The following is a 25161-nucleotide window of genomic DNA, read 5'->3' on the forward strand; positions in this document are numbered from 1 at the left end:
TTGAAAGAGAAGCCACTTCTCAAAACCAGGCTGCTTGCAGGCCATGGTTACCAAGGCCCAGCTGGTACTAGCTCCATGTGCTGGATTACCATCGCAATATGCCCGATACCAGTTTGTAAACAAAGCAACAGACATTGCAAGCAAACAAATACAAATATATATACACTTATAAAATTATAATTATTATTTTATTTATTTATTTTTACACAATACCTTTTATTTTTAACTTTAGGTCAGTGACTGCTTGGATTTTTTTTTCCTGAGCTGCATTTGAAAACAAACAGAAAATCACCACTGAACTTCTCCAAAGTAAGACTTTTGCCTTTGCGCTTTAGTGCGCAAACATATTTTTTCATTCCATATTTCCAAACACAGTTCCTTACACAAGTGCTACTATAAGATTTGATATTTTTTCCCCCTAAAAAGCACAGTAACACCTTACAGAAGCCTTCCCTAACGCGGACTGCCGCTCCCTGCCCCAACTGCCGCACGCAGCAGCACAAACGCGGGAGAGAAGCCCCTTCCTTCCCGATCCCCGCTCCTACAACCTATAACCACGCTGGGATCAGAAACTTTCCTCTCCACCCGCCTTCTTCCACCCTGCCTGCGCGCATACGCACCGCCACACACACGGGCGCGGCTGAGAACGAAGGAACCGAGCAGCCCCCGTGCTCCGCTCTAATTCGGCTCGGCTCGGCTCGGCTCGGCCCCGCTCTAATTCGGCTCGGCCCGGCTCGGCTCGGCTCGGCCCGCCCGGACGTTGCGCAGCGCCCGCAGCGCCGGAAGCTCCCGGCAGGCGCCGCGCGTCATGGCTGCCGGGGTGAGTGCGCGGGCGGGCGGGCGTCGAGCGGCTCCGCAGAGGCTTTTGCCGTGTTTTTAACAAGGCGGGTGGTGCTTTGCGCTCCACATGTGTCATACGCATTTTTTCCCCTCCTGTAGGCAGCTTCTGAGGATGTTGTTGGTGCACTATGGCTCTGATGAGCCTGAAAGGCTTCCGGTTTTGTGCGCGCAAGGCGGCAGCGAGCAGATCCGCGCTGATGACTCTAAGCAAAAGCTTGAGCTTCATCAGCGGGCAGCAGCAGTCCCCCAGATGCAGCCCTTTAGCCATGAGGATGTGGCATTCCAAGGGGAAGTTTCAGTACGTGCTTAGTCGAAACATCCACGTCCCGGTGCGGATCCAGTCTCTCTCTGCTAATGAAGCGGCGCATCTGTGTGGAGATCCTGGGAGCGGCCCCGTGTCTGATAACAGGTGGATGGATGAGCAAATGTTTTTCAGGAAGTTACAGGGCCTTGATACGTCCAAAGAGATTTTTGAATTTCTTAGCTCTCTGGAAATCATGTCTGATATCATGGCCTCAGCAGCCCTGCAGAGGATTTCTGAGGTGGAGGTGGATGGCAGTGGACTGAAAAACTCTGAAGGAATATTAGAAAATGAAGTTTTCAGGGCATTATGCTTTCAGTTCGAATATGAATCCTCAAAACTGTCCAACACTGGGCTGCTGAGTGCATTGCAAGCCCTGATAAAGCTGCGTGTAGATCCCCAGGGTTCACTGATAATGAACTTGCTTTCAGAGGGTCAGGAGCGGCTCGAGAAAGGACAGCTGACCACTAAAAACCTGTGTGATTTTGGAGAGGCTTTGCTTGACTTGGAAGGCCCAAGTTGTGTAATACTGGAACAAATTTTAAGCCGTATGCAAGAAAAAGACATTACAAAGTGCAGTCCTAGTGAAATGGTGACTGTTTATAGGATGCTGCAGAGGAGTGTCAGAGAAAGGGAGCAATACCAAGACTTGCTAAACAGAATGAACAATGTCACTTTAACCATAGCTTCCCAGCTAAGCCCACGGTTCTTGAGCATAGTACTGAATTCGCTAGTTGTTCTTCATCAGACTCAGGCAGTCTCCTTAGTCATAGCACTGTGCAAGCATTCGGTGAAGCACGTTCCTTATTTCACAGATGATGAACTGGTCCACGTGCTAGAAGCCTTCCTATACTTCGGACATCGCCAGCAGATTTTTACAGAAGCCCTGGAAAGGCATGTTCCCAAGTCCCTTTTTGCCATGCGCCCGGAAACAGTCAGCACAGTCATGAAGTACTGCTGCCAAAAGATGATCCTTTCAAAGCCCATCTTTGATGCGGTGGCAGAGGTGTTCATTTCTGGCGCTGATGGATTTACCACTGAGCAGATTGCTGAGTGCCTCGTGCCGTTTGGGACTCTGAACTACCTTCCTCCGAGTGCACCTCTGTTGTTTGGGAAGCTTGAGAGTGTTCTGCGTACTCGCTTTGGCCAGTTTCAGCCTCACACCTTGCTGAAGCTGCTGCACTCGTGTGTCCTAGTCCAGCGTTATCCTGTAAATTTTCTGGCAAAAATATTTAGTCCCTATTTTCTGCAACAACTTAAAGGTAAGGGGCATTATTTCTGTCTGTTGTTGTGTTCCCCTTTGCTATTACATGGTATGTCACTTGTTCAACACCCATTTCTTTTCACTTGCATCCCATTAAAACTTGCCTAATCCCATCAAATCAGCAGTGACCTGGTTAAGGTGACTGGAGAATATGAAGAATAGAGATTGGGAAGCTGGAGTTTGGAGCACCCTTGTCACAGTTGCAGTTATCTTTCAGATTGTCAGTTACAGGAATTTCAAAGTTATGCAATACAAACTTAAGCAGAGATTTAAAATACCTTAAAATTTTTCTTTCATCAATCCTTCTGCTTTTCTGAAAATACTACCCCTCTGTTATCCTCAAGGATATCCTATGTTATCCTATGTCTGGCACAGTTTTTAGGCTGAATGATTTTGTGCAGGAAACATCTTTTAACTCCAGTCATTTAAACATCCATGTCTGTAAAGACTCTTTCATGAAGTCCTGTGAAACTGAGCAAACTGAGCATCAGAAACATTCTGGTCCCAAGGCTCTGACTGAGTGTCAGAGTTGTTCAAGAAGCCTCTGTTCGTAGCCTTTAGAATAGAGACTAAATGATGACATGAGTAGGGAAAGGTATAAGAACTGTTGTATGTCTTGCTTACAACCCTGTCACAGGCAAGCCAAAAATAGAAAATAAAAGGATCCTTATAAAATTAGTCCAGGTTCATACAATTTCTGGAGAGAAATGAGATGAAATGTAGCATTGGGAAAAATAATTTGAATTACTGTTTTTGGTAAGTAGGTCTTAAAAATATGCACATAGCATTTGTAAACCTTAGGCAATACAAAATGTCCTTTCAGGTATTATTTTGACAAATTATTGAAATGAGGTCCACTGCCTGCAGGCACTTCTACAACTTTATTCCCTACCTACTGTCAGGCAGCATTGCTTCAGACTTGTCAGATGGCCAAAATAAAACTAGATTTTGACACATGCTGTCATCTTCTTCAATCGCAATAAGGATTCTTTTCCTTTCAGGATAAGGATTATTGTATTACCTTCTTGCTTCCATCCTGGTTGTATTTCTCTTTCATATTGTGTTACGATCAGTTTGTGAAAACTGATAACAGTAAAATGGATAAATCTGATACAAATTCAATTGCAGTGTATAATTGTCAGCTTAACTGAAGTAGAAAGGAGAGCTGAACCAATAAAATATGGCACCATGAGAAAGATCAGCACTTATAGATGAGCTAGTATTTTTTCTAAGTATTTAGATAAAAATGTAAGTTGTATTCTGATACTCACATATAAAGAAGGAAACAGATTATTTATTGAAGATAAATAAGCTCAGGCTTATTTCTGCAGAACATCCTGCCTCTCTCAGATCCTTGAATTTTGTGGAAGAAATTACAGTCTTAACTAAGGTCTTTCTAGTTCTATGTTCCCTTTCTTTTTAATGCTTCTGATACTTCTGTAAATCATTCCCTCATTTTTCAGAATATTTAATTTCACAACTGATCTTTCCATTTATTCAAGTAAGCTGCTAACGGTGTAGGATAAAAAAAGTTCTCTACATTTTAAACTGATGCTTTCACAGCTGACTTCTGCATGATTGCTTGTGTTGTAATACTGTGGAAATTGTACCTGAACATCTGAATATTGTTGTTTCAGCTCAGCCACCTGGTTTGGACAGATTTGTTACCTCCCAGCTAACCCAGCTTTTTTTAACGGCTACCTTGGAGTGCCCTTTTTACGAGGTATGGTAGATGTGAAACCAGACTTGGTCTTAACAAGAAGTGATATGATCATTAGGACCCTGTTGATAGAAGACTATCTTTCCCAGAAAAATACTGGAATAGGATGAATTGGCTTTCCTTTTTTTCCTGATGCAACAATATTTCGGAATGTTTGACTGAACTGAGGTGTTTGTATTTTCGACAGAATTGACTGCCGCTACGTTAACGTTCCTTTTGTGTGTTTCTGAGCACCTTACCTGCAACTTTGGTTGTGTTTGCTTTATACAAGCCTGGAGCACAGGAGAAATCTGATGCTGGCCTGACTGCAGGAGGATGGGACCTGTTCTGTATTTCTCATAAGTAGTATGGCCTGCACGGTAGCCTAGAGGCCTGCTGAAGATGTGCTAGTGCTTTTTGCTTTTAAATTCTAGGAGGTCCTACCTCTGGCTCTAAGTTTCTCATTCGACGTGGTTTTGAAATGGGCATATTAAGTCCTGTTACATTAATACTTGAAATAAATACCAAAATGTTTTCTAACTGAACCCAAAATTTCTCTCTTAATTGCCTATTTATGAAATGTTTCTAATTATTGCTGAAAATAACAACAGAGGAATTAGATTTTTTTTCTTTTTTCTTTTTTTTTCTTGGTAAATGAAGTGATTTTTTTTTAATCATTTATTGGTTGACTTTGTCATTCTATAGGGCCCCAAACTCCTTCCAAAGTATCAAGTAAAGGCCTTTCTTATGCCCGGCAGTTCTCTGGATGTTCACCTCCTCAACAGAGTGAAAAACGGACTCCTTTATTTACTGAAAAAAAGAATATATTTTGCATCAGAGGTTTCAACACCATATTTCTATACAGTTGGTAAGCAATATTATTTCTTTAGATTAATAAAAAAATGAGTGCATGCACAGTGATAACTTCATGTTGTTTTCCAGAAATAATAAAAAAAAAAGATTGATTTTATTCCTTTTGTATGCATTCTGAATTGTGCAAATATGGAAAAAAATAAACTAGGTTAAAAAAAAAGTCTATATTGAGGATTTGAAATTTGCAATTAGGAAATGTACTAGGAAATTTAAGTAAATGCATTTTCAAAGTGAGAAAGAAAAATGAGGAGAGAAAATTGCTGCAATGTTACTTTGAAAAAATATTGGATTTACACACCTAGTATGCACTGATAATAGTTGTGCTCTTTATTTTTAATATCAGACCCTCCTTTACTTATCCCGTAAACAATTTACATAGTATAAAGCAAAATGGGGCAATGCCCCTTGCCTCATCTATCTGTTGAATGGTGGAGAAACGGGGAGCTGGGTGGTTGGGGAACTCTTCTGTGCTCACCTGAGCTCCTCCTGCCTTAGCAAGAGCTAAGTCAGGAGCAGTTTGTAGAGTGGAAGAGTGGGCAGAAGAGTGTGTGTTCCAAGCCCTGGGAAAGGAGGCTGAGAGAAGGTAGTAAGGAGGAGAGATGTCATGTGCCTAAGTGGCCTGGAGGATGAGGCAGGTGCCCAGGCTCAACAGAGGGAGAGCAAAAAAAAGGGGGAGGTTTTGCAGAACTACTCTGTATTTCAGCCTGCACATGAAGGTGAAGTTAGCAGGGGTTAGGTCCCAGTGTCCCTTTGCAAAGTCATATCATCTATAAAATCAGCCAATTAAGGAAAAAATAGGCAGGAAAGAGACCCATTGAGAAGAAAATGTTGCTATAGTATTTTAATGTTGTATAAAACAATAATTTGAAAGAGAATGAGAATTAAGGTGGTTTGTTGTATGAAATGGGTCTTAATTTCCCTTCTCTTTTCATCTATACTAGATATAGAGATTAAATTAGATGAAGAAGGCTTTGTATTGCCTGCTGCCCAGCTCGAAGAGGTACACAGACGGTAAGGGAATAACAGAAACCACAAATAAAATGTTGGTTAGCATGGACAAAAAGTAGAGGGCCTGGGAAGAAAACATGGCTAAGTTTAAAATAATTTGAATTTTGCCATTGACCTCAAAATAGCTAAGATTTCACACTGAAACTACAGATAAAGGGACAAAGTTGGTAAAATGAATGATTTATACTTTTTTTCTTATTACTTTGCCTTCTGATTATACCATGTCAGACAATTAGTCTCTTTATCTGATAACATTCAGGGTCAAAATGTTCTTAGTTTAGCTTACAGGATCTTTCTGATCTTGTTAATACATTTACTTTTTTTAAATAATAATAATAATTCTGATTGAGAGTGTCCACACCAGTTTAATGAGTTTAAGCAAATTTCAGTTTGCATCCTTATTTTTCTAAGAGCTATGGTATAACACGACTTTTTACAGATGCTGTTGCATAGAAGAATGCAAGTAAATCAAGGATTATTTTGAAAGACTTAGAGACAAAATTAAGCAACCTGCCAGATCTGTATTTGTAACTGCACTTCCATGAGTAAGCAAACAAAAATTGAAAAGGCAATGTTTCTTCAGCTTGAGCTTGACATTGCCTCACAAAGTCACATAGGTTCTTTCAAAAATCCGATCCTTAAGTACTTAGGAATAGTCTTGTTTTCTGGAATTACAACTTTTATGCATAAATAAGGTCACAATATACACAGCATCCTTAAAATTTATGTACCTTTTATAGTGGGTGCACACTTCTTTTTTTTTTAGGTTTGTGTGGTTTTTATGTCACCAAATAGAAAAAATAAACCTATAGTCTTTGGTGCTGCCAACCATGCACACACGTTTAAATTGAATTGATAAGAAGTTGAATAAAGTTAGCTGCTTAAACATTTCTGAGGTGGGAAAGTATTTTATTTGTTATTTCCTAGTAGAATTCAAACCAGCTTACCAATAGAAGCATTAAAAAACCAAACTCTTATCTTACTATTATTCTTATCTTATTATCTTACAGGGTATTTTTGTATAACGCATCCAAGTAAGTTTTGCAGATCAGTTTTACTGTGCTTCTGCTTTAGTTTTTTTTTTCTCTATTAATTTGTTCTAAACTAGGTGACTCCTATGATGCAGCATATAATTCTGGAAGAAATTTGGCAGTAAAAGGAACCATTGTCATTTTAATTTGGTGTTAGTAGTTTTGATGACTAAAATTATACTGACGATATTTTGAAATATTATATTTGTGCTTTATTTTAGACTTGCCCTCTGTGTTGATGGTCAAAATAGATTTTGCATTAACAGCCACCATCTGTTGGGAGAAGAAGCTATTAAACAGAGGCATCTTAAGTTACTTGGTTATGAAGTTGTGCAGGTAAAGTCCAAAGACAGCAATTCGCTTTTGTTATGGCTAACAAAACAAGTGAAAAATGACTCCTTTACAGTGTTGCAGTGTTTAAAGCTGTTGTGTTCTTGCCCCTTCTATGTTATGTTCCATCTGCCTAGTTAGGGTTCTCTTTCTTTTGAAAGAGTGTGTCTGCAGTAAGGTTCATATTTCGCCCTAAGTGAAAGTGCTGTCCAAGAGTTCCTTGGGATTATGTTTTTAATCAAATACTTTTAAAAGAGATCTGCCTGGAAGCTTGGGGAAAAAAAAAAGCTTGGTATTGTAAGTACAGCAGAGTAATTCCTTTATTTTGCATGTTGAATAAATAAGGTCTGGTTTCTTTTCTCTTTAAACATATTTTGGATTAAGAGTTACTGGTAGAATTTTAAGATTAGTTTTCTGTTTTTAATCACTTACTACATAAACCTAATCACTTCATATTTAATTTAGCCTTATCTGGAATGAACATTGCTCTTTGTTTTGGGGTAACCTCCGTTCAGGTGGTTCTGACAAGATTAACCTGTTAATAATATATTTAAGATTAAAGGTTTGATCTTATAGATGAAAACTCTTTGATGGGTGATTTTACATCTGCTTAGTAAAAATTTATCTTAAAGGATACTGAATATTACTCACTTGCTTATTGAAATCTGTTTCCAGTAATCATTTTTCTATTTCATTTCCAGATTCCATTTTTTGAGATAGAGAGTCTAAACAATTGCAGAAGAATGGCAGCATATCTACACAAAAAAATCTTCCCTCATGCATATGGACTCAGATGCTGACACTGGCAAACAATACTGTGCTGCAAGTTGATCTTCTGTACTATCAAGTGTAAATATTGTGCATGGAGAAAGAAATCTCTTTTTTTACATAACAGCTTCTAAAAATGAGACCTTCCAATATTTGGAACAATTAATATGTAAACAGTATTAAAGAACAACATATTTTCTTAAAGTGTACCGTTTTGGTTTTTCTTTTGATATTTACTGTTTTTTATTATTTACTATTTATACCTGTTTAATTTTAACAAATATAAAAGTTAAGCAGTCAGTGCTGCATTTCCTTTGTATCTGCACAAGTTCTAACTCAAATTTACAGGTGGACAGATGAGACTATATTTAAGGGTGCTGTCCATTGTCAAATGCTCAGAACATGGCATGTTTGTGGCATTATTACTACTATGCCAAGTAGTAATGCTTTGCAGAAAATAAGAAGGAGCTTAAAAAATATTCATTTTGCTTCCTAAAACGACAGCTCCTGCAGGGTAGTGGATTTCACAGCTGTCTGTGGGAGTGAGCTGTAAGTTCTGGACGTGTGCTATTTGTAGGACTCAGATGTGGTTTGGGCAGTTTCAGCCATGTGGGGTGATGCAGGCACTCCAGATTTGCCTCAGTTTGAACAGCCTGCTATGGCAGTTTAAACTGAACCAGATGATTTAGCACACTATAAAGTGTTAGAAGCAGAAGAATATTCTCTACCATCATTTCTTATGCGTGAGTATATAAATTCTGCCAGGAGGGTGGAATGCAGAACTGGAAGCAGTAGCCACTCAGCTGGGAAAAAATGTCTGCAGACATTCACAGTTCCCCCTAATACAAAAGAAATCACCAAGGTGCTCATTTGGCACTAACAACTGAGCGCTGAAGTCGGGAGTCAACATTCACACGGTCCCCTTTGGACTTCACCTGTACAAGTTCATAACCAAGCAACTTAAGATGACTCTGCTTAATACCTCTCCTTTTGCTATGGTGGAAGTAAACTGGTGAGGTACCTTTCTCATGCTAGCCAGAAGGTGGTGGTGTTTTCAAATAATTTGCTTTTGTGCAGTTTGCAAACACAGTGTGTAAATACAGTCAGGGGGACACTTATAAGAAGTAATTTACACTGATTGTCCCAAACTAAAAATAACTTCTGTAGAACAGGGCCATATTTGATCTCAGTCTTCACTGGCATGCATTTGATACTAATTCTTGTTAAAAGCACTCTGTTGTTATTAGAAAACACATACGTCTCACTTTGTTCTTGCTGTGACTCTGATTCAATTAATGCTATTGGATTTGTTTGATGGAATATTTATTGTTGAAAAGGAATGGAGGAGCTACTGTTCTCGTCCCTTGTCATCAGTCAGTGAAAAAGGAAAACCTGCATGTCATAAATAAGGATAGGTGGCAAAGACCTCAAGGGTCTGGGCTGCTGTTTGTACTCCAGTTCTTACATCCTGCCACAGCTAGAGAGATTGATGACTTTTTTGCTTCTGCACATCCCAGATTAAGTTGTTCTTTGTTTTTATTTGTTGGGTTTTATTAGCAAATTCACTGGTGTTCTTGCAAATGAGCTAGGTTTGCTGTTCATAAGTGCCTAACGGAACTCCAGAGTCACTCAAAACTGTGGACTTTTAGTCCTTCTCTACTCTCAGTCTGGTCATCATTTCCCATTGAACAATACTGCTTCTGTTAAACAGCAGGGTCGATGGCTCTTGAGAACTAAACTGATGTATATCCTTACATGTTCCGTCTCCTGATATTAAAACTGATGAAAATACAGGATTTGGTAAGGATACCAAGGTAGATTTTGTGTAAGTAGATTTTGACATTTACTCTAGAGATGCTTTTTAAGTACGTACTGCTCAATCCCTGTATTTTTTCCCTCTTTGCTATGAAACTATTATGTGCTTATGTGCCCTTAAAGTTTGTTTGTTTTTAAATATTAGGTACAGATCCAAAGATGATTTTTTTATTGTGGTTGTGCTGAATAGATCCCTCAGACACCATTTGTTTAATTAAGTCAGCAAAATGGATGCGTGAAATTAGGTAAGCCTGGATTTTAGTGTCTGTTTAAATGCCAAGCACTTGCAAGTTCCCTTTGGATTGTCTTCCACTTAAGAGTCTATCAAAATTGCTAAATCTTTAGCACTTCTGGTAGTCAGACCAGGGCAATCTATAGCTAAGGCTATCTATTCTGGAAAATCCGTGCTGAATTTCATGTGTTTCACCTATGATGTATAACACTTACTTAGCAATTTTTTTTGCTTCTTTGGAGATTAAGTAATCCATGTCCACTCCTTGAGGAGGAAGTGTACTTAAATGTAAAATCTGCAAACACAGTTATGCAGAATCACTGCTTTTGATAGCACAGGGAGGGCTGTTGACTGAACATGTCAACTGACTGAACATGTCATGTGAACATGACTGAACATGTCATGTGAACATGAGGAAATGTACAGCTGCTATTTCATCCTTTTTTATTCCAAACCACTCTTACCAACTAAAATAGTAGAGGAAAAGACAGAAGCACTATTTTCTTTTTTCGCATGAGACTGTTGTGGTTTTCTTACAGCACATAAGTGTTTCTGGCAATGAGAGCTACAAGAGATTTAGCACGGATCCAGGCTTGGGGAAGGTTTTTCCAGTAAGCAAGTGATTCCGTTTTTCCTGTAGAATTCTGCCTGCACGTGATTAATCCTGGCGTGATCTCGAATGAGCTGCTCCACGGGCTTTTTTATGCGTCTCCCATAATCTGAGGATGACAAAACAGGCACTGGTCTTGCCGTTTCCTATGAAAATACAACATTCTTCTTATAAAAGAATCACAGAGCAAATACTAGGTAGTTAGTGCTTACTGTGTGTCCTGGACTAAAATAACAGAGCTGTACAACATCCGCTATAGAAAAGGTTTATTTAGCAGTGAACTGCACTCTTAGGGTTCCATCCTCCACCTATTTTTTGTCATATTTAATGAAACATGGCTATATCACTGGCTGACAATATGGTAAGCTATGGAGTTGTGCCTCGAATGTAGACTGATTTTTTTTTTTTTTTTTTTGTATATACATACGTGGTGGTGATTGATTGCCAGGTGATCACCGGCAAACTAAATACTTCATTACTGGAGAGTGGCATAGATATTTTATTTCTGCTATTTGTATTTTCCTTGTGCACAGACTTGAGTGATTCATCTGAGAAATAAAATGGATTTAATCTGTGTTCCATACTACAGGAACACATACTCAGCTGGCACAACTGATACCACTGTCTGAAAAAACCTTAAGCTTAAGGAAAACCCTGAGTAACCACTGATCCATGCTGCCTTCCCACGAAGAACATAAAGCTTATGCTACTGGGTTTTTGCAGAATACAAGGTTTTACCAAAATTGCTTGTAGCTGTACGATTACAAAAGCACTGTTCTGTGATGAGGGGAAGTGAATTTGTTGAAAATAACCCAAGCCAGAAAAGATTATTTTTCAGCCTGTGCTTATTAAACTGCTCTTTAAGTGCAGTGTGCAATCACTATCTGCAATCTGCAGTTCCTTCCTGTGCTACAGCACCAGGGAGCTCTGGAGGCAGAAGGGGAAGACAGGATCTGTTTGTTTTTCTTTCCCTAGCCAAAGGTCTCGGATATATCACACTGTGTGTTTGTTTGCACAGTGGCTAAAACAACCAGCCTTGGCCCCCAGTGTGTTTACCTCGTACTATGACATAAATGTATCTACAAAGAGCACCAAAAGATGAGTCCACAGTACAGCTCAGGGGCAATATCTAGGCTGGTGATTGCTGGGAGGATGTTGCAAACCTTTTCTTCAAATAAAGCAAAAACCCCCATTTCAAAACAACCATTCTTCCCTCAACTTGCACTCCCTCTCTCCCTGCTGCCTACCTTGCTCCACCCCCATTAACAGCTGTTCCACACACCATTTTCTGACTACACCTGGCCAAAAATCAACAGTCAAGAAATGTGGGAGACAGAGAGATAAAGACATTTCCTCCTCTTCCTCTCACCTGTGGGTAAGGTTGAAAAGGGAGAAATGAGAGAACCTTGTGCCATCGGGCAGGGCTTTTGCTAGGGATACAGGGTTGACAGTGCCAATGACAGGCATCAGGATGTAATCCTGATCGCTTTATTTTGCCTTTATATAAATAGATTCCATTTGAAACAGCCTTCATAGCACAGCACTAAGTGGACCCAGTGGCATTTCATTATTTTTGCAGGTTCTGCATTCAGCAGATTTCAAATTTTACAGCCGTTGCCTGGGAAGTGGCCTGTGCTCTGTGGCCTGTAATTCTACCACCGTAACATTAGAAATCGGCAGCAGCTTCCACGATCAAACACCCTCACTGCGGTCACTGCTGCTTGTAGCTGCGTGTCTGTGATGGGGTTGCCAGACTCCCTGTGTGCACCCAAGCTCCCTGCAGGAAAGGAAGGCCTTGCTTCTGCAGGGTTTGTTTTGCTCGCTTCCAAGAAGGGATTGTATTGTGGTAGATCCAGCCTGTCTCCTTTTAGTGCTATACTGGAAAGGTTCGGCCTTTGCCCTTTTTATTGAAGCTTTTTATAATATAGTTAAAAATACTATCATACAAAGTCTGTGAGTGCCTTCTTTGGGTTTATGACAGAGGGAGCTGAGTATGGGACATTCAAATAACAAGGGGAGAGTTCAGTGTTAGGTGTCATCGTGTGCATGAGGATCAGGCTGTAGCATTTAACAGTTGTGTTTTTCCTCTCTCTCCCTCTCTCTATGCTAATTGAAGGCCTGGATTAAGGGACACCTGCTCAGAATAGTTCCCACGCAGTCTCACTTGCATGCATTTTCTGGCCTATGGATATCTGCTTCCTAAATCAAATTGGTTCTGCTGATACCACAAGGGCACAAGATCTCAGTAAAGACCTTACCTCTGCATTCATAAATGGCTTTTTACACAAGCTTCTAGGTGGGAGGTTGTGGTTGGCTTGGGGGACTTGCTTTCTCTTTGCTTAAACAAACAACAGCAACCAAAAACTCATTTTTAATTGGAGTTGTCATTTACACAGCCCTGGGCCTTGTGCAGATTTGCAGCTGCGTAAGTAAGTGGGAATAAGTAGCAGTAATGGGTATTTCTGTGACTGTTCAGTGTGTGCCTAATCCCCCTTCTTCTATCTGCTAGAGTTGTAGAGGATTGTGGCTATCCTCTGGAATGTTTGACATATATAACTACTAGCTAGACAGCTAAGAGGAATCCTAAGTGGTAGCCTTTGCTCCAAAATCTCGACAGTTTCATCACATGGCAATTACATTAATTTTAACTTTGGTTTCTCTCTTTCTTTCTCCTCTGTCATAATATAACTAGCTACCTAGGCAGTTATTCCTTGCTGACCCACCTCTTCCCAACCCTGAAACTATTAGGATTTTGAGGCCATTAGCACAGTTTGCACTTTAGTTTGATGATGCCTTCCGCCTCCGCATACAAACATATCTAAATATGCTAGTCAGCTGTTGCCTAGAAAAAAAAATGTATTTTTTTACACATTACTTGTTATAATATTTATGTTTTCAACTTCCATAGGTGTGAGGCTGAACACCAAACACTGACCTCACTGGTCTCAAATGTTTTGGCTGTGGGCAGTGCTTTCCAGGCATGTCCCTCATCTGATCAAGCTCTCCTTTGCACCAGCTTCCCTCCAGCAGACCAGCCTCGTGAAAGTTAGACTAGCAAACGCCCCTGTAGAAATCTGCATCATATTAAAAGGCAGGAACTAGCTCAGGGAAAAGGAAAGGGAGTGTTTTTACTTGTTACCTCTATCTTCTAAATCTCCTTTTGAGGACATTACTGCCCTCCTCCTATTTCCTTTGCTCAAATACGTATTGCTTTATAAATGTTAAAACCATGCTCATGGTCTCCAGGAGCATCAAAATGGACAAAATTACTTTTAGAAAGATGATCATAAAATTATCTAAGGGTTACCTCATCATTTATGTTAAGACCTTGGTTCTTCGCGTGTTCTCTGTCACAGCGGTGAAGGTATTTGTTGTAGCCCTCTGGTCTTTTAAAAATGGAATCGTAAGTGGAAACACTCCCTGCCTTGAGAAAAAGGGAGGAAAAAGGCTTATAGGATTGTTCAACTTTATAGAATATATGTACTCAAAAGAACAGTTAAACAGCGCACATGCAGCCTTACATGATGGCAATTGTAACATTACTGAGTTACTCTTAGCAGATTTCAGAATCTTGGAATCTCAGACTTGTTAAGGTTGGAAGGGACCTTTGTGTCATTTGGATAGTCTGGAATAAATTCATCTAGTGATAGTTTTTGGAGCTTTTTCTTTTATGTATACAGCTCATCTCTGAAGTTTCCATTGTGGGAATTTTCCTCTGTTTTCCTTTGTAATCTATTGTAACTTTTGAAGTTTTGGCCATTTATTTATTTATTTGACTTTTCCGTATCTGAACTTTCTATTTTCCTTCTTAAGTGCCTAAACTTGTCAAATGACCTGTCACTGTAATGCAAAGGGAAAGCAGGTAGTTTCAAAATTCATTTGGAGTAAAAAAAAACATAGTTATCCTGTAAGAGAATCACCTTTTAACTTGTGAATAAAGCAGAATTCTGATCAGTCTAGTGATGTGCCAAACTGGTAATGTTGTGAAAGCAAGTAGTGTGCGTAAAAGCATATTTGTCGTGTTTAAAAAAAAGCCCAAACCAACATATTATTGCATTTATGATATCTGCTGACCTCTTTACCACCTAACAAGTAATATGGAAGACCTGTTCTGCTAAGAAATGTATTAATGAAATGTAATCAAGAAATTCTGTGCATGTATTTCATTTGAAGGAAAGAAAAGCAAAGACCTCTGTTGTAATATGCTGTTACTTGTTTATGAGTATCATTAAAATATTCATATTCTGGTAAAGATGTCAATTCTTATCACTGATTTTGTGCACAAATTGCTGCACATCTGAAAAGGAATCTCTTTTGTTGGATTTTTTTTTGACTATAAGTTTACTTTAGTAAAAAAGTTACTATAATTTTACTGAAAATTTTACTGTAAGTGTGTAATTTAGCCCTCAAAAAATTCTTCTTTTATGAGTATTACCTTTTCCACTGCTGTGCTCCAAAAATACTCAAATCAAGGCAAGGCAGGCCAAGAAGGCTACAGGAGCCTCACTCTTTTCAGAGCTGAAAACAGAGAGTTTAGTTTTTGGCCTATTTTGCCCTTTTCTCAGAAACCATGAAGCCTCATAGAATTTCAGGCATATTTAAAAGCATCTGATTTATCAGCTGTGTTATGTCCCTGCACCCTTGCTTTCACCTTTCCTCCCCACGCTATCATCAATTTTATTCATAACGTTAAGGGAGGTTCCACCAGGAACTAGTAACTTATTTGCTGCCTTGTTCTTATCCACATGGTATTATTTGCCCATTGCTTACTACTTGTGCCAGAGCAGGCAACTCGGTCTTTCTGGAACTTGCAGATAGGTAGCCAGCATGTTATACTGAAAGCCAGCCCTGTCCCAGATAATCTGCTCAAAGATATTCTGCCAGAAATGTAAAGATGCTTCCATGCTCAAGATACTTCTTTACCCCTCTGCACATCAAGCCCCATCTAATCGTGCAGTGCCTAGTGGCTGCATATTCTGCATATTTTGACTGTATTCACGTACTTTGCTAATAAGTCTTTGCTATTTTTTTCTCCTTGTTGTTAAATGCTGACATAGTAGACCTAGGTTGACAGTGTGCATAGGGAAGCTGTGTTTTAAAGCTGCCAGAGCAAGTCAATCTTGTAGAATTGACAAGCAAGTCGTCCTCAAGGTGAGCACCCTCTCCATACTGCTACTAAATTTAAGCTCTTTGCAAGCATTCATTAATATGTCAGGCATGCATATGAAATGGATCCTTCCTCATGTCACAGAAGGGGAAACACAACACAGGCTGCCTACAATAACTTGTGGAAAGCAATATAGGGACATTATATAGGTAATTGTCTCAAAAGGGATCAAAAGGCAGGAGTTCCTGGCTTCTGGCCATATGCTGAGGCTTCCTCTATTTCTGTTTGCTTCAGTCTCTGACATACAGTTGATTTTAGGTCACTAAAGATGAAAAAAGGAATGAAATTTTCTTTCCTATATAAATAAAAATTAACTGTGCAGAAGAATAGTCAAATCTGTCTCTCCCACCAGCCAAGGTCTGCCTTGTGTAGAAACCTATTAAACAGATGTTATCACTTTCCGTTTCCATGCCACTGGAGTAGCATTTTCTGCAAACCAGGTCATCTGGAGTGTGAAAGCGGACTTTATATTGTAAACAAAGGCTCTACCATATGGTTGCTAATTTCCTGCAGCCAGGATATATGTTCTCTTTGCAAGTCCCATCGGCTCTGGGCATGCCACAGTCAGCCCTCTGCCCTTGCCTAGCTTTGCTGTGGCGCTCACCTCCCTGCCTTAGTTTGTTAAGCATGACATTAACTCTGCTCGCCAGGTCTGGGCTCAGAGCAACTTCCCACGGAAAAGCTGAGATCTGCATAGGAGAATCTAAGATGATAAATCTATCAATCAGGACTACCCAGTCAATGCTGGAAAGAGATTGGCTCTTTCAAGAAATGTATAAGGGAGGCACTTAGGGACATGATGTAACGGGCATGGTTTTGAAGGGCTTACGGTTGGACTCGATGATCTTGATGGTCTTTTCCAACCATAATGATTCTATTACTCTATGACCAGCTTTGCTCTGGATTCTGCACCCCTTCCAGTCCCCAGGGACATGACCAGCATCCCACATATTGCTGGTCATCACTGGCCAGCGCACTGCATGTTCAGCAGCCTGCCATTTGGGAGGGGAGATGATCCACAGCATACGTGCACTAGGTTATAACACAATTGAAAAAAAAAAGGGGAAAAAAAAAATCTTATGAGAGGAATCACTTGAAACTAGAAAGTTTCAATTTGTGAATGCCAAGGGGAAGAGATCAACTCTTTGAGGCCTAAAATGCTCAGTTCTGGAGAGGAGAAATGCTTATCAACTCGGGATTTCCCTGGAAACTAAGGCTAAGTAGCTCCCTGCCCAGGGCTAAATGTTGTGAATCACATTTTAAGACTTGTAACTTTCAGCAAGTGCCATAATGGGAGGTTTAGAGACTTCACACAGGGCTACAGGACTTCATTCCAGTCCTGTCTAAATTTATATGACATTCTATGTGTTACATTATCCGAGAGCCTTTACAAACTTAGGTTAAACTACTCTGCAAGATATAGCAATTCTGAAAGATACTCTGAAATCATTTTTAGTCTTCTGAAAATTATTCTTAAAGACTTGTATCTACAAGTGTTGCAAAACCCAATTGTGTTGGCAGTTAAGACCAGGATTTTATAGGTATTGTCATAAATATATATTGCTATATTACATGGCTGTTACAGACACTTCAGAGCTTTTTATAGTTTTTTTTTGTGTGTGTGTGTGATTGATAAAGCTCTTCAGTGTCTCATGTGACTATCTTTCAATGGTTTATACCATTTCTGATTAAAAGAAGTAACTAAAGCTTAGATTGATGGCTCAGAGAATGAGGAGAAAAACTCATATACTAAAGCACAAAGCGTTGGGGTGGGGTGAGTCTCCTGCCTTTTTTGTATTAAAGGTGAGCACGTGCCTGGAAAGGGAAGGTCTCATAAAAGGGTTGCTAATAGTGGGTGTTTGACTGGGTAAACAAGGCTCTGCTCCCCCCTCATTTTCTATACGCATGTAAGAAGCATCGGTTACCCTTTGCACAGGCAAAAATTTCTCATACAGTGCCAAGTTACCATGGTAGATTGCCTAGCTCCAAGCAAAAGGGCGACATTTTGTTGTGCCTGATTTAGGAGGACTTTAAAATATTAATGGGATTTCTTTCCAAACACTTGAGTGACTTCGTCTCTTGTGATGAGGCGTAATCCATTATTTAGCGATTAAATGCGATTTAATTAAACTGTGCAGAGGTCTCCCACCAAGTTTTGTTATTCTGCGTCTCCTTATTGAATTCCCCAGGGCTCTCCGCAGCTCTCACCATTTATAATATATAAATTTATTACCGTCCCCAGCCTCCAGATCATACTCTGGGGAGGAAGCACCTCCTAGCTGTGAAGTGCCTTTTCAGACATACATTGCTTTACTTTGGCGGGATGAGTGCTGACTGTGGGGGCCCATCTCTTCTTAAAATTAGTTCATATATACATACATATGTGCCTTTGGTCCTCACCTTGGCCTCCCGGTGGAAGTAGCTGAGCTCGGGTGCATCCTGTCGCCCCGGCGGGATGTAGCTGAAGGCTGACTGGGCCGACAGCGGCAGCCAGTGCTTCCTCCCGGCCAGAGCAGCCAGCCTCTCCTCTCCCTGCTCCTCATCCTCATCCCTCTCCTCCTCCTCCTTCCTTGCGTGCTGGGCGCTCTGCATGGCCGCACGGAGCGGCCCTCGGAGGAGGCCTGGCCCTGTTGTGCGGTCTCCAGGTAACGCTGGCTGGGAGCAGTGCCAAGGCCAGCAGCAAGGCCGGAATTGCCACAGAATTCCAGTGGCAGAAATTCCTGGAGACTTCTGGGATTGCGAGTCTAGAGGAGCTTGGGGCAGCTCACGCCAGGGACCCCTGCATCAAAAACTTTGGTTTTTAGTCAGCTTACCAAGGAGAAGAAATGGAACCTGCTCCACTTTAGGGAGTAGCATTACCCTCCTGCGACTCGACTGCTAAGACCTCTGCATTTTGAACAAGACAATTTGTATTTTTAGAGCCAGAAAGTAGTTGAGGCTCAGCGATTTGGCTCACGTCCTTGCAGTTTGGCCTCACTAAGTGTCAGATCGCCGTGTATATCTGGCTCTTCTCCGAGCCATGAAGCACCGATGGACCCTTCCAGCAACTGCTGTAACCCATCGTCCTGGCAGGAGAGGCTGCAACAAAAATGATTCCCACATTGCTGCTGAATTTCCTAGATTCTCCTGCTTTGAATATGGCACCAGTCCTCTCTTTCGTGAGGCCAAGACCAAGGCCATCATTGCACACAGTGCTTATTTCATCTGGAGCCCCTGTTAGCCACAGCGCACGCCTGTCCCAGACAAGGGGGCACTTTAGGGTGCTCTAGATTAGAGGGAGGCAACTGTGCATCACCAGCAATTTATTTTTTTTTTTTTTACATTTTTACAGGGTTTTTATTCTCCCTCAACAACTCAGTACAATTTTTAATTTCCTTAAATATATCTGCTGTTTTGAATGAGTCTCTGCACAACTGCACGACTGAGCCTCAGTCTGCAGATTGCAAATGCTTCCTGGTGGGCTTGTTCCTGCGATCCTTACTGCTTGACCGGAGAATCAGGCTTTTCAAGTATATTATGATAATGATTTTTACTCTAAATGTTTAAAAACAATTACACTCCAAAATGATGACTGGTTGCTATAATTTGCAGTTACTATTTGTGTGCTGACTGACAGTTGTTCAATGGGTACTTTAGCTCACCATGCCGAATGAACTTTCACAAACATAAACAAACAGAATAATACTCAATTTTACACACCCAGTAGACATCACAATTTCTGTTTATAACAACTGATTTAAAATGCAAATGGGAAAATGCCTAGTCCAGGAAATGACAGTCTTTCAAAATACTTCACATTTACTTCTTCCTGTCAAAGCTGAATTTTCATGCAAAACATCTCAATTGTCATATTTTATCTTTGAAAACTGCTCCACTAGGGATTTGCAAACAGTTCTTGGCAGAGGTTTTGTCAAGACAGTGGACAGTGGCATTCCACAACTCAATGGGGTTCATACCTTCAAAATTTCAAACAGAATTATAATGTCATTGTAATGAATTTTGAGATAGTAAAGACCAAATTTACTTGAGTAATTCCTGGCCCCAAATTTGAATAATTCTAAAATGAATATGGAAAAAACTTCAGGGTGTAGCAGCTACAGTTGATTTCTACACTCTTTGGGACAAATCCACAAAAGTTGAAAGTACTTAAGGAAAAGTACTCCTTTAAGTACTTGTTTTATTTTAAGGCACATAAAGCTTTCTTCTCTACTTTTGTTTTCTCCACTAGCTTACACAAGAAGGGATAGAGGACTGTCCTTCAAGAGCCCAGCCTTCAGAGCCCAGCTGTTTCTCCAGCAATGAGCAGGTTGTGCTCCTTTCTGGATACACCTCGCCATACTTCTGTGGGAAAAGCTAAAGACCACAGTTACATGGTTAGTCCATAGTTACACAGTTACAAAATATAAATGAAAATGAAGAGAAGGAAAGCTGATAAAGGATAAATAGGATGTAATGTAATCCTGACTGCTTTTGTAGCTATCCAGTTACAGAAGCAGATGAAATTGCTGGAGGAAAGGAAGAAAGGATAAAATCAAGGGGTCAAGCTAGACAGGGGAAGAATAAAATAGTATAAAGAGCAGAAGTATAATGAACTTGGAGACAAAATTATTTATTGGATGGAAATCACTTCATGGCATTAGAGAGATATTAATAATTATACTCAGCAACTGAAGACTTTAGAGAGATGGTATGAACCATCCTTTGCCTGGGGCACGAAACTGCCTGGCTATTTATCTTTTGCCCAGCAGGATTTGCCTGCATAGTAGCAAGAGCCTGAATGCAGCTATAAAATGCAGCTACGAAATGCCTGACATGGGTTTTCTGAAAATTTCTGAATTTCTATTTTAACTATACTTAACATTTGAAAATATAGCAAAAGATTATATTACTGTATACCTTATTATTTATAAAGTAAAAAGTATAATTGGAAGCAGTAATTGTTTTTTAAATAGGGAGATATAACAATAAAAAGGATTTTGAAAGGCATTTTCATCGTGTTCTTATATTTATATATATCTTCCTTTATATGTCATTGGACCAGCCAGTTCATAGCCATTCAAATGTTTTAATGTTTTATGGCTTACAGAAATACAATCTTTTTCGACTTTTATAAAAATAATAGAAGTCTATCAAGTTAGGTACGAGGTTTGCTACAGATTCACAAAATGTGCAAGAATACAGTTGAAAAGCACAACCTTGAATGTGTAGATTATACCTGAAAACTGCATATAGTTATGACAGTACAATATCAACTTCATCAACTTTACATAAATGATTTTCATCCACAATTAGAAATGATTACTTTGACTTGTGATAATACCAATATGATTTAAAGGGCTCAGAATCCATTCAGGGTCTAAGAGAGAAAATATTTTTGTATGAACAAGAGTATGTTCTGGCAAATTTATAGTCAGTGGATGGGGGAGATTAGGAGAAATCTCAAGCATAGTTATCTGATAGGTGGGTTTTGGAAGTGACCAGGAAATTATTTCTTATGGATCAGTGAGCTCTTTCATTCAATTGGAAAATATTTACCTTAATTTATTAATTAGGAAGGAATGATAAGGACAACATTTTTGTTTTTAATGGGAACTTTATTAGACTGGTACCTATTTTGAAAGTTACTGATCAAGAGTTTCCAGTGTTGAGTGAGATGTCCATTGTGCTATGTTGCACATCTGAATAACTTGCACTTGGTTTCAAACTAACTGAAAATGATCCAAATTAGACAGTCTATCCTGCTGCAAATAGTGACATTTTGAAATTTGCTGCCATTCCAATTTACCAGTGGGCAGCTGGCTGCCGTGAGTGACCCACACCACATTCATGAAGGCTGTGCCAGATGCCATTTATTTGTGACCCACAATTTTGAGAACTTCTCAAGGGACAACAATACAATACAAATGGAAATACATGTTTCATGACTGAGGAATCTGAAAGACTGTCGTGTGAATACCTTCCTTTTTACACTTCACTAACATGACAGAGCTAGCAGTGTGCAAGCTGACATCTATATTCATGACTTATCAGCCAGAAAAATAAATTATTGTAATTTAATGTTATTTTTGAAATAGGAAGATTTTATTAATTTTGTTCTTGTTAGGCTGTTATGACTAAAAGAATGTGTTAAATTTGATGCTGATAATAGCAAAGCAAATATACCTTTACAGGGGCCTTCAAAGGCACATAGATAGTACAATTAATTACATTCTTTTTAAGCATTTCACCTGTCCTTCTCCACGAAAGTTTGCTTTTATGATACTTCTTAATTCAGCAAGATTTCAGTTATCTAGCATCTTTAGTTATCTAGCACTGTTATGTCTACCACTCATAATTATGTTTTGGTAAGTTTGATATTATTTTAAACATCCCATGAAATCCAGCATTGTAAGGTAAGTGAAAGGCATGCAAGGGCAAAAGAGGACATCAAAGTGCAAAATTAACACACAACCCCAAATCTTTTCCTCTTGTACAGCTTCTAGCTACTGTTTGAGCATGGCAGTCCTGTTGCAAGGCTACACTGCTACCAGCATCCTCCACTTTGCTTGTTTTCATGGATTTGAGGGCAAGTATCACCCAGGGAGCAAATGGCTACCAAATGCCTAGATTATCAGCCGTGGCTGAAGATAACAGAACAGATTCAATTTCTGACAAGACTTAGCAAGCCTAGCAGATATTAAGGCCTTAGGCTACTGAAACAGTCAGCTACAGCCTGCCACCGTATCTAACTGCTGAATAAAAAGCAGCAGCAACAAGAGACCGCAAACTGAGAGTGAGAGAAGCCATGGGAAGGAAGCAAAACTAAGAGACAGCAACACTAAGGCAAAGTACATATAAACTTTTAATGAATTAACCTTACAAAAGACAATAGCTTCAAAACATTTGACACGTTTGTACAAAACTGTTCCAGCGTTGTTCTCTCCCAGAAAGGATGCCAGCAAGCCACCTAACGTGTCCCCGGCTATGAGATGCAACTGGTGATGATGTCCAAATCATGTGTGGACAGAGTAAATTTATTTACAAATACTGTATATTTTGATATCAGATTAGTTGATGCTATTGGGGAGCTACCATATTTTCCAGAAAACACCATGCATCAGAAAACAGTATGCACCCCTAGCTTTATTGCCACTTTTTCCCCCCATTTGCCACTAACGTGTCTTTTTGGTCCTTTCAGGATGAGTTACCTCCAATTTCTGTTCCTTCTTTTCTTCTCTTCGTATAACAGTGCAAGTTGCAGTACAATCTTTCAGTCCTGTAGCGTGCTACACAATTGTCCTCAAACATAGGAATATCAAATGATGGATCATGGGACTATTCTGCAGCCATATTAAAATAAGTGCCACATACCAGAAAATAGCACGCATGTTAAGGGCCAAAATGTAGTTAAAAAGTGCGTGACACTTTCCTGAAAATACAGTATTGATGACATCTATAAACATTCTTCAGGATGCCACATTCCCTTGTGAAAGGGATCTTGTCATTTCTGTATGTACAAAGTATGTCTTCAGTTCTCCTTTTCCTTTTACATTTATTATTCCTCTACAAGTGCTCATGTACCCCAATGTTTGTAGGACATTGTTTGTCTCCTCTGTAACCTGCAACAATACAGTAATAAAACCAACATTGATAAAAGAGCAGACCAGAATCTTCTTTCACAATATGCTGAGAACATCAGTGCTCCGCAATTAAAAGGGATTTGCCATCATGTTTTAGCAGACCTTCAAAGTTGAGGATGGAACACATGAGCTTTCAAATAATCTATTCCTGGGCGCCCATTCTAGTTACTTACAGCACGTATTATACTGAGTATAACCAGTTTTGTATCTAGCATTGAAAACAGGTCTTGCAGACACACAACTGGCACTAGGGACAACATTTATCCTCATACACCTTTTTTTCTGATCTTTAAGAGCTGTTTTTCATTTCAGTAGACTGAAGCTTCCCCATCTTTTTGCAATTATTAAGCCTGTGTTAACAAAGTGAAAGTGAAATACTAGCATCATCTGTCAGAGCTGCTATTACCGGTTCTTCATATAAATCTGACAGCAGTTCCTAAATCTTTAAATCTTCCAAGCCAGAGGTTGCTTGATAGCATCATCTGTCTTAGAGTGACTGCATTTCTTTCAAATGCAAACAAATGTTTGCAGATGGCATTACTTTGAGGTCCATCCTCTTTTCAGTTTTGATCAAGAGTCAAGGTCTAATTTTGCATTATTTAGTTCTGATTGGTCTCAATTACACATTTTGTGTGCTCTCACTCACAGACTGGGACCTCACTGGGCGTGACAACGTACAGACAGATAACAAAAATGTGATCCTGGAATATGAAATGCCTGGAAAAATCTGAAGGTCTTTTCCACACAAGTTTATCTATAAGATATACAGATGATTATATATACAGATTATTAATCTGCATATTTCAATAAAGTGAAAGCTTCATCATTGCCTTTAATCTGACGTACAGCTGTAATGGATATTTCCTTTAGTAGAAATGATAAACACTAGGAGAAATAACAAACATTAGGAGAGTACTTCACAAATGATGTAGTTAACACTTCGCAATTGGAAAGGCACAGAATACAAACGAGATTCCCCTCAAGTCATCTTTTAATCTGGTACTGTATTTCTTCCACTATATTCCTCTATAGGGTTAAGATAAAGTTTGGATTTTCCTCTTGTTTTTTCCTATACTTTTTCCTTTAGTTCTTTACTTTCATGCCCAGGTTCTAATACTCTTAAAATGTGTATAAAATGTGCATATACAGTTGATAGTTTTTTTTTTCTTTTTTTTTTCTTTTTTTGGTGGGCATCCTCAGCTTCAGTGATACAACCTGCTTAATGCACAAAAACATGATGGTTTTTAAGCACTAAATCCAAAGGATTAAGATAAGTATGTGTAGAAAATCAACACTACCTGTATTTTATCTAAGACACCAGTGCTGTCCATTCGACTGGCCACATTTACTGTATTGCCCCAGATATCATATTGTGGTTTCTGAGCTCCAATTACTCCAGCTATTACAGGTCCATGATTAATACCTGAAAAACATCAGAACTTTATGTTGAAAGAAACTCTCAACCAAATTAGGACAAGTAGTGTATCCAGTAATGTATCAGCTAAATGAACATGGTATTTGGCCTGTGCGAAATAGTGGGCACAACAACCAATGGCCTTTCCACAAGTATTTTACCAACAATATACGTAGAAGAATGTTTATGA

The 25161-nt window shown here is 39.5% G+C and overlaps 3 protein-coding genes across 3 annotated transcripts in view; 1 reads left to right on the forward strand and 2 right to left on the reverse strand.

Moving 5' to 3' along the window:
• The first annotated feature begins 948 nt into the window (after positions 1-948).
• Positions 949-8213, forward strand: FASTKD3 (FASTK mitochondrial RNA regulator 3). The gene is made up of 6 exons (XM_010217111.2): positions 949-2403; positions 4043-4128; positions 4810-4972; positions 5919-5988; positions 7238-7352; positions 8048-8213. Exons 1-6 carry the CDS (start codon positions 969-971, stop codon positions 8144-8146), a joined length of 1968 nt encoding a protein of 655 aa, XP_010215413.2. The 5' UTR covers positions 949-968; the 3' UTR covers positions 8147-8213.
• Positions 8214-10693: 2480 nt separating this feature from the next.
• Positions 10694-18530, reverse strand: CFAP90 (cilia and flagella associated protein 90). The gene is made up of 3 exons (XM_088526326.1): positions 18339-18530; positions 14079-14195; positions 10694-10917 (listed from the first exon to the last, which is right to left on the reverse strand). The coding sequence occupies exons 1-3, from the start codon at positions 18528-18530 to the stop codon at positions 10738-10740; spliced, it is 489 nt and encodes a 162-aa protein (XP_088382452.1). The 3' UTR covers positions 10694-10737.
• A 4540-nt stretch (positions 18531-23070) lies between these two features.
• Positions 23071-25161, reverse strand: part of ADCY2 (adenylate cyclase 2) — a 162331-nt gene continuing 160240 nt past the window's right edge. Inside the window, exons 24-25 of the mRNA XM_088526216.1 lie at positions 24856-24980; positions 23071-23536 (exon numbers count right to left, since the gene is read on the reverse strand). Of these exons, the coding sequence (XP_088382342.1) occupies positions 23384-23536; positions 24856-24980 (278 nt within the window). The 3' untranslated portion in view covers positions 23071-23383. The remainder of the gene's footprint in view (positions 23537-24855; positions 24981-25161) is intronic.

The sequence above is a fragment of the Tinamus guttatus genome, unplaced genomic scaffold (assembly GCF_059628265.1).
Source record: "Tinamus guttatus ecotype Peru unplaced genomic scaffold, ASM5962826v1 Tinamus_guttatus_pri_ptg000025l, whole genome shotgun sequence".
In the NCBI taxonomy this organism is placed as follows: Eukaryota; Metazoa; Chordata; class Aves; order Tinamiformes; family Tinamidae; genus Tinamus; species Tinamus guttatus.

Coding starts and splice junctions, on each gene's coding strand:
- FASTKD3 (XM_010217111.2), top strand. CDS start 969: ATGGCTCTGATGAGCCTGAAAGGCTTCCGGTTTTGTGCGCGCAAGGCG. Junction 5,989..7,237: donor CTCGAAGAGGTACACAGACG/GTAAGGGAATAA, acceptor GCTTTATTTTAG/ACTTGCCCTCTGTGTTGATG. Junction 7,353..8,047: donor TTGGTTATGAAGTTGTGCAG/GTAAAGTCCAAA, acceptor TTTCATTTCCAG/ATTCCATTTTTTGAGATAGA.
- CFAP90 (XM_088526326.1), bottom strand. CDS start 18,530: ATGCAGAGCGCCCAGCACGCAAGGAAGGAGGAGGAGGAGAGGGATGAG. Junction 14,196..18,338: donor ACTTCCACCGGGAGGCCAAG/GTGAGGACCAAA, acceptor CTTTTTCTCAAG/GCAGGGAGTGTTTCCACTTA. Junction 10,918..14,078: donor GTCTTAACATAAATGATGAG/GTAACCCTTAGA, acceptor GTATTTTCATAG/GAAACGGCAAGACCAGTGCC.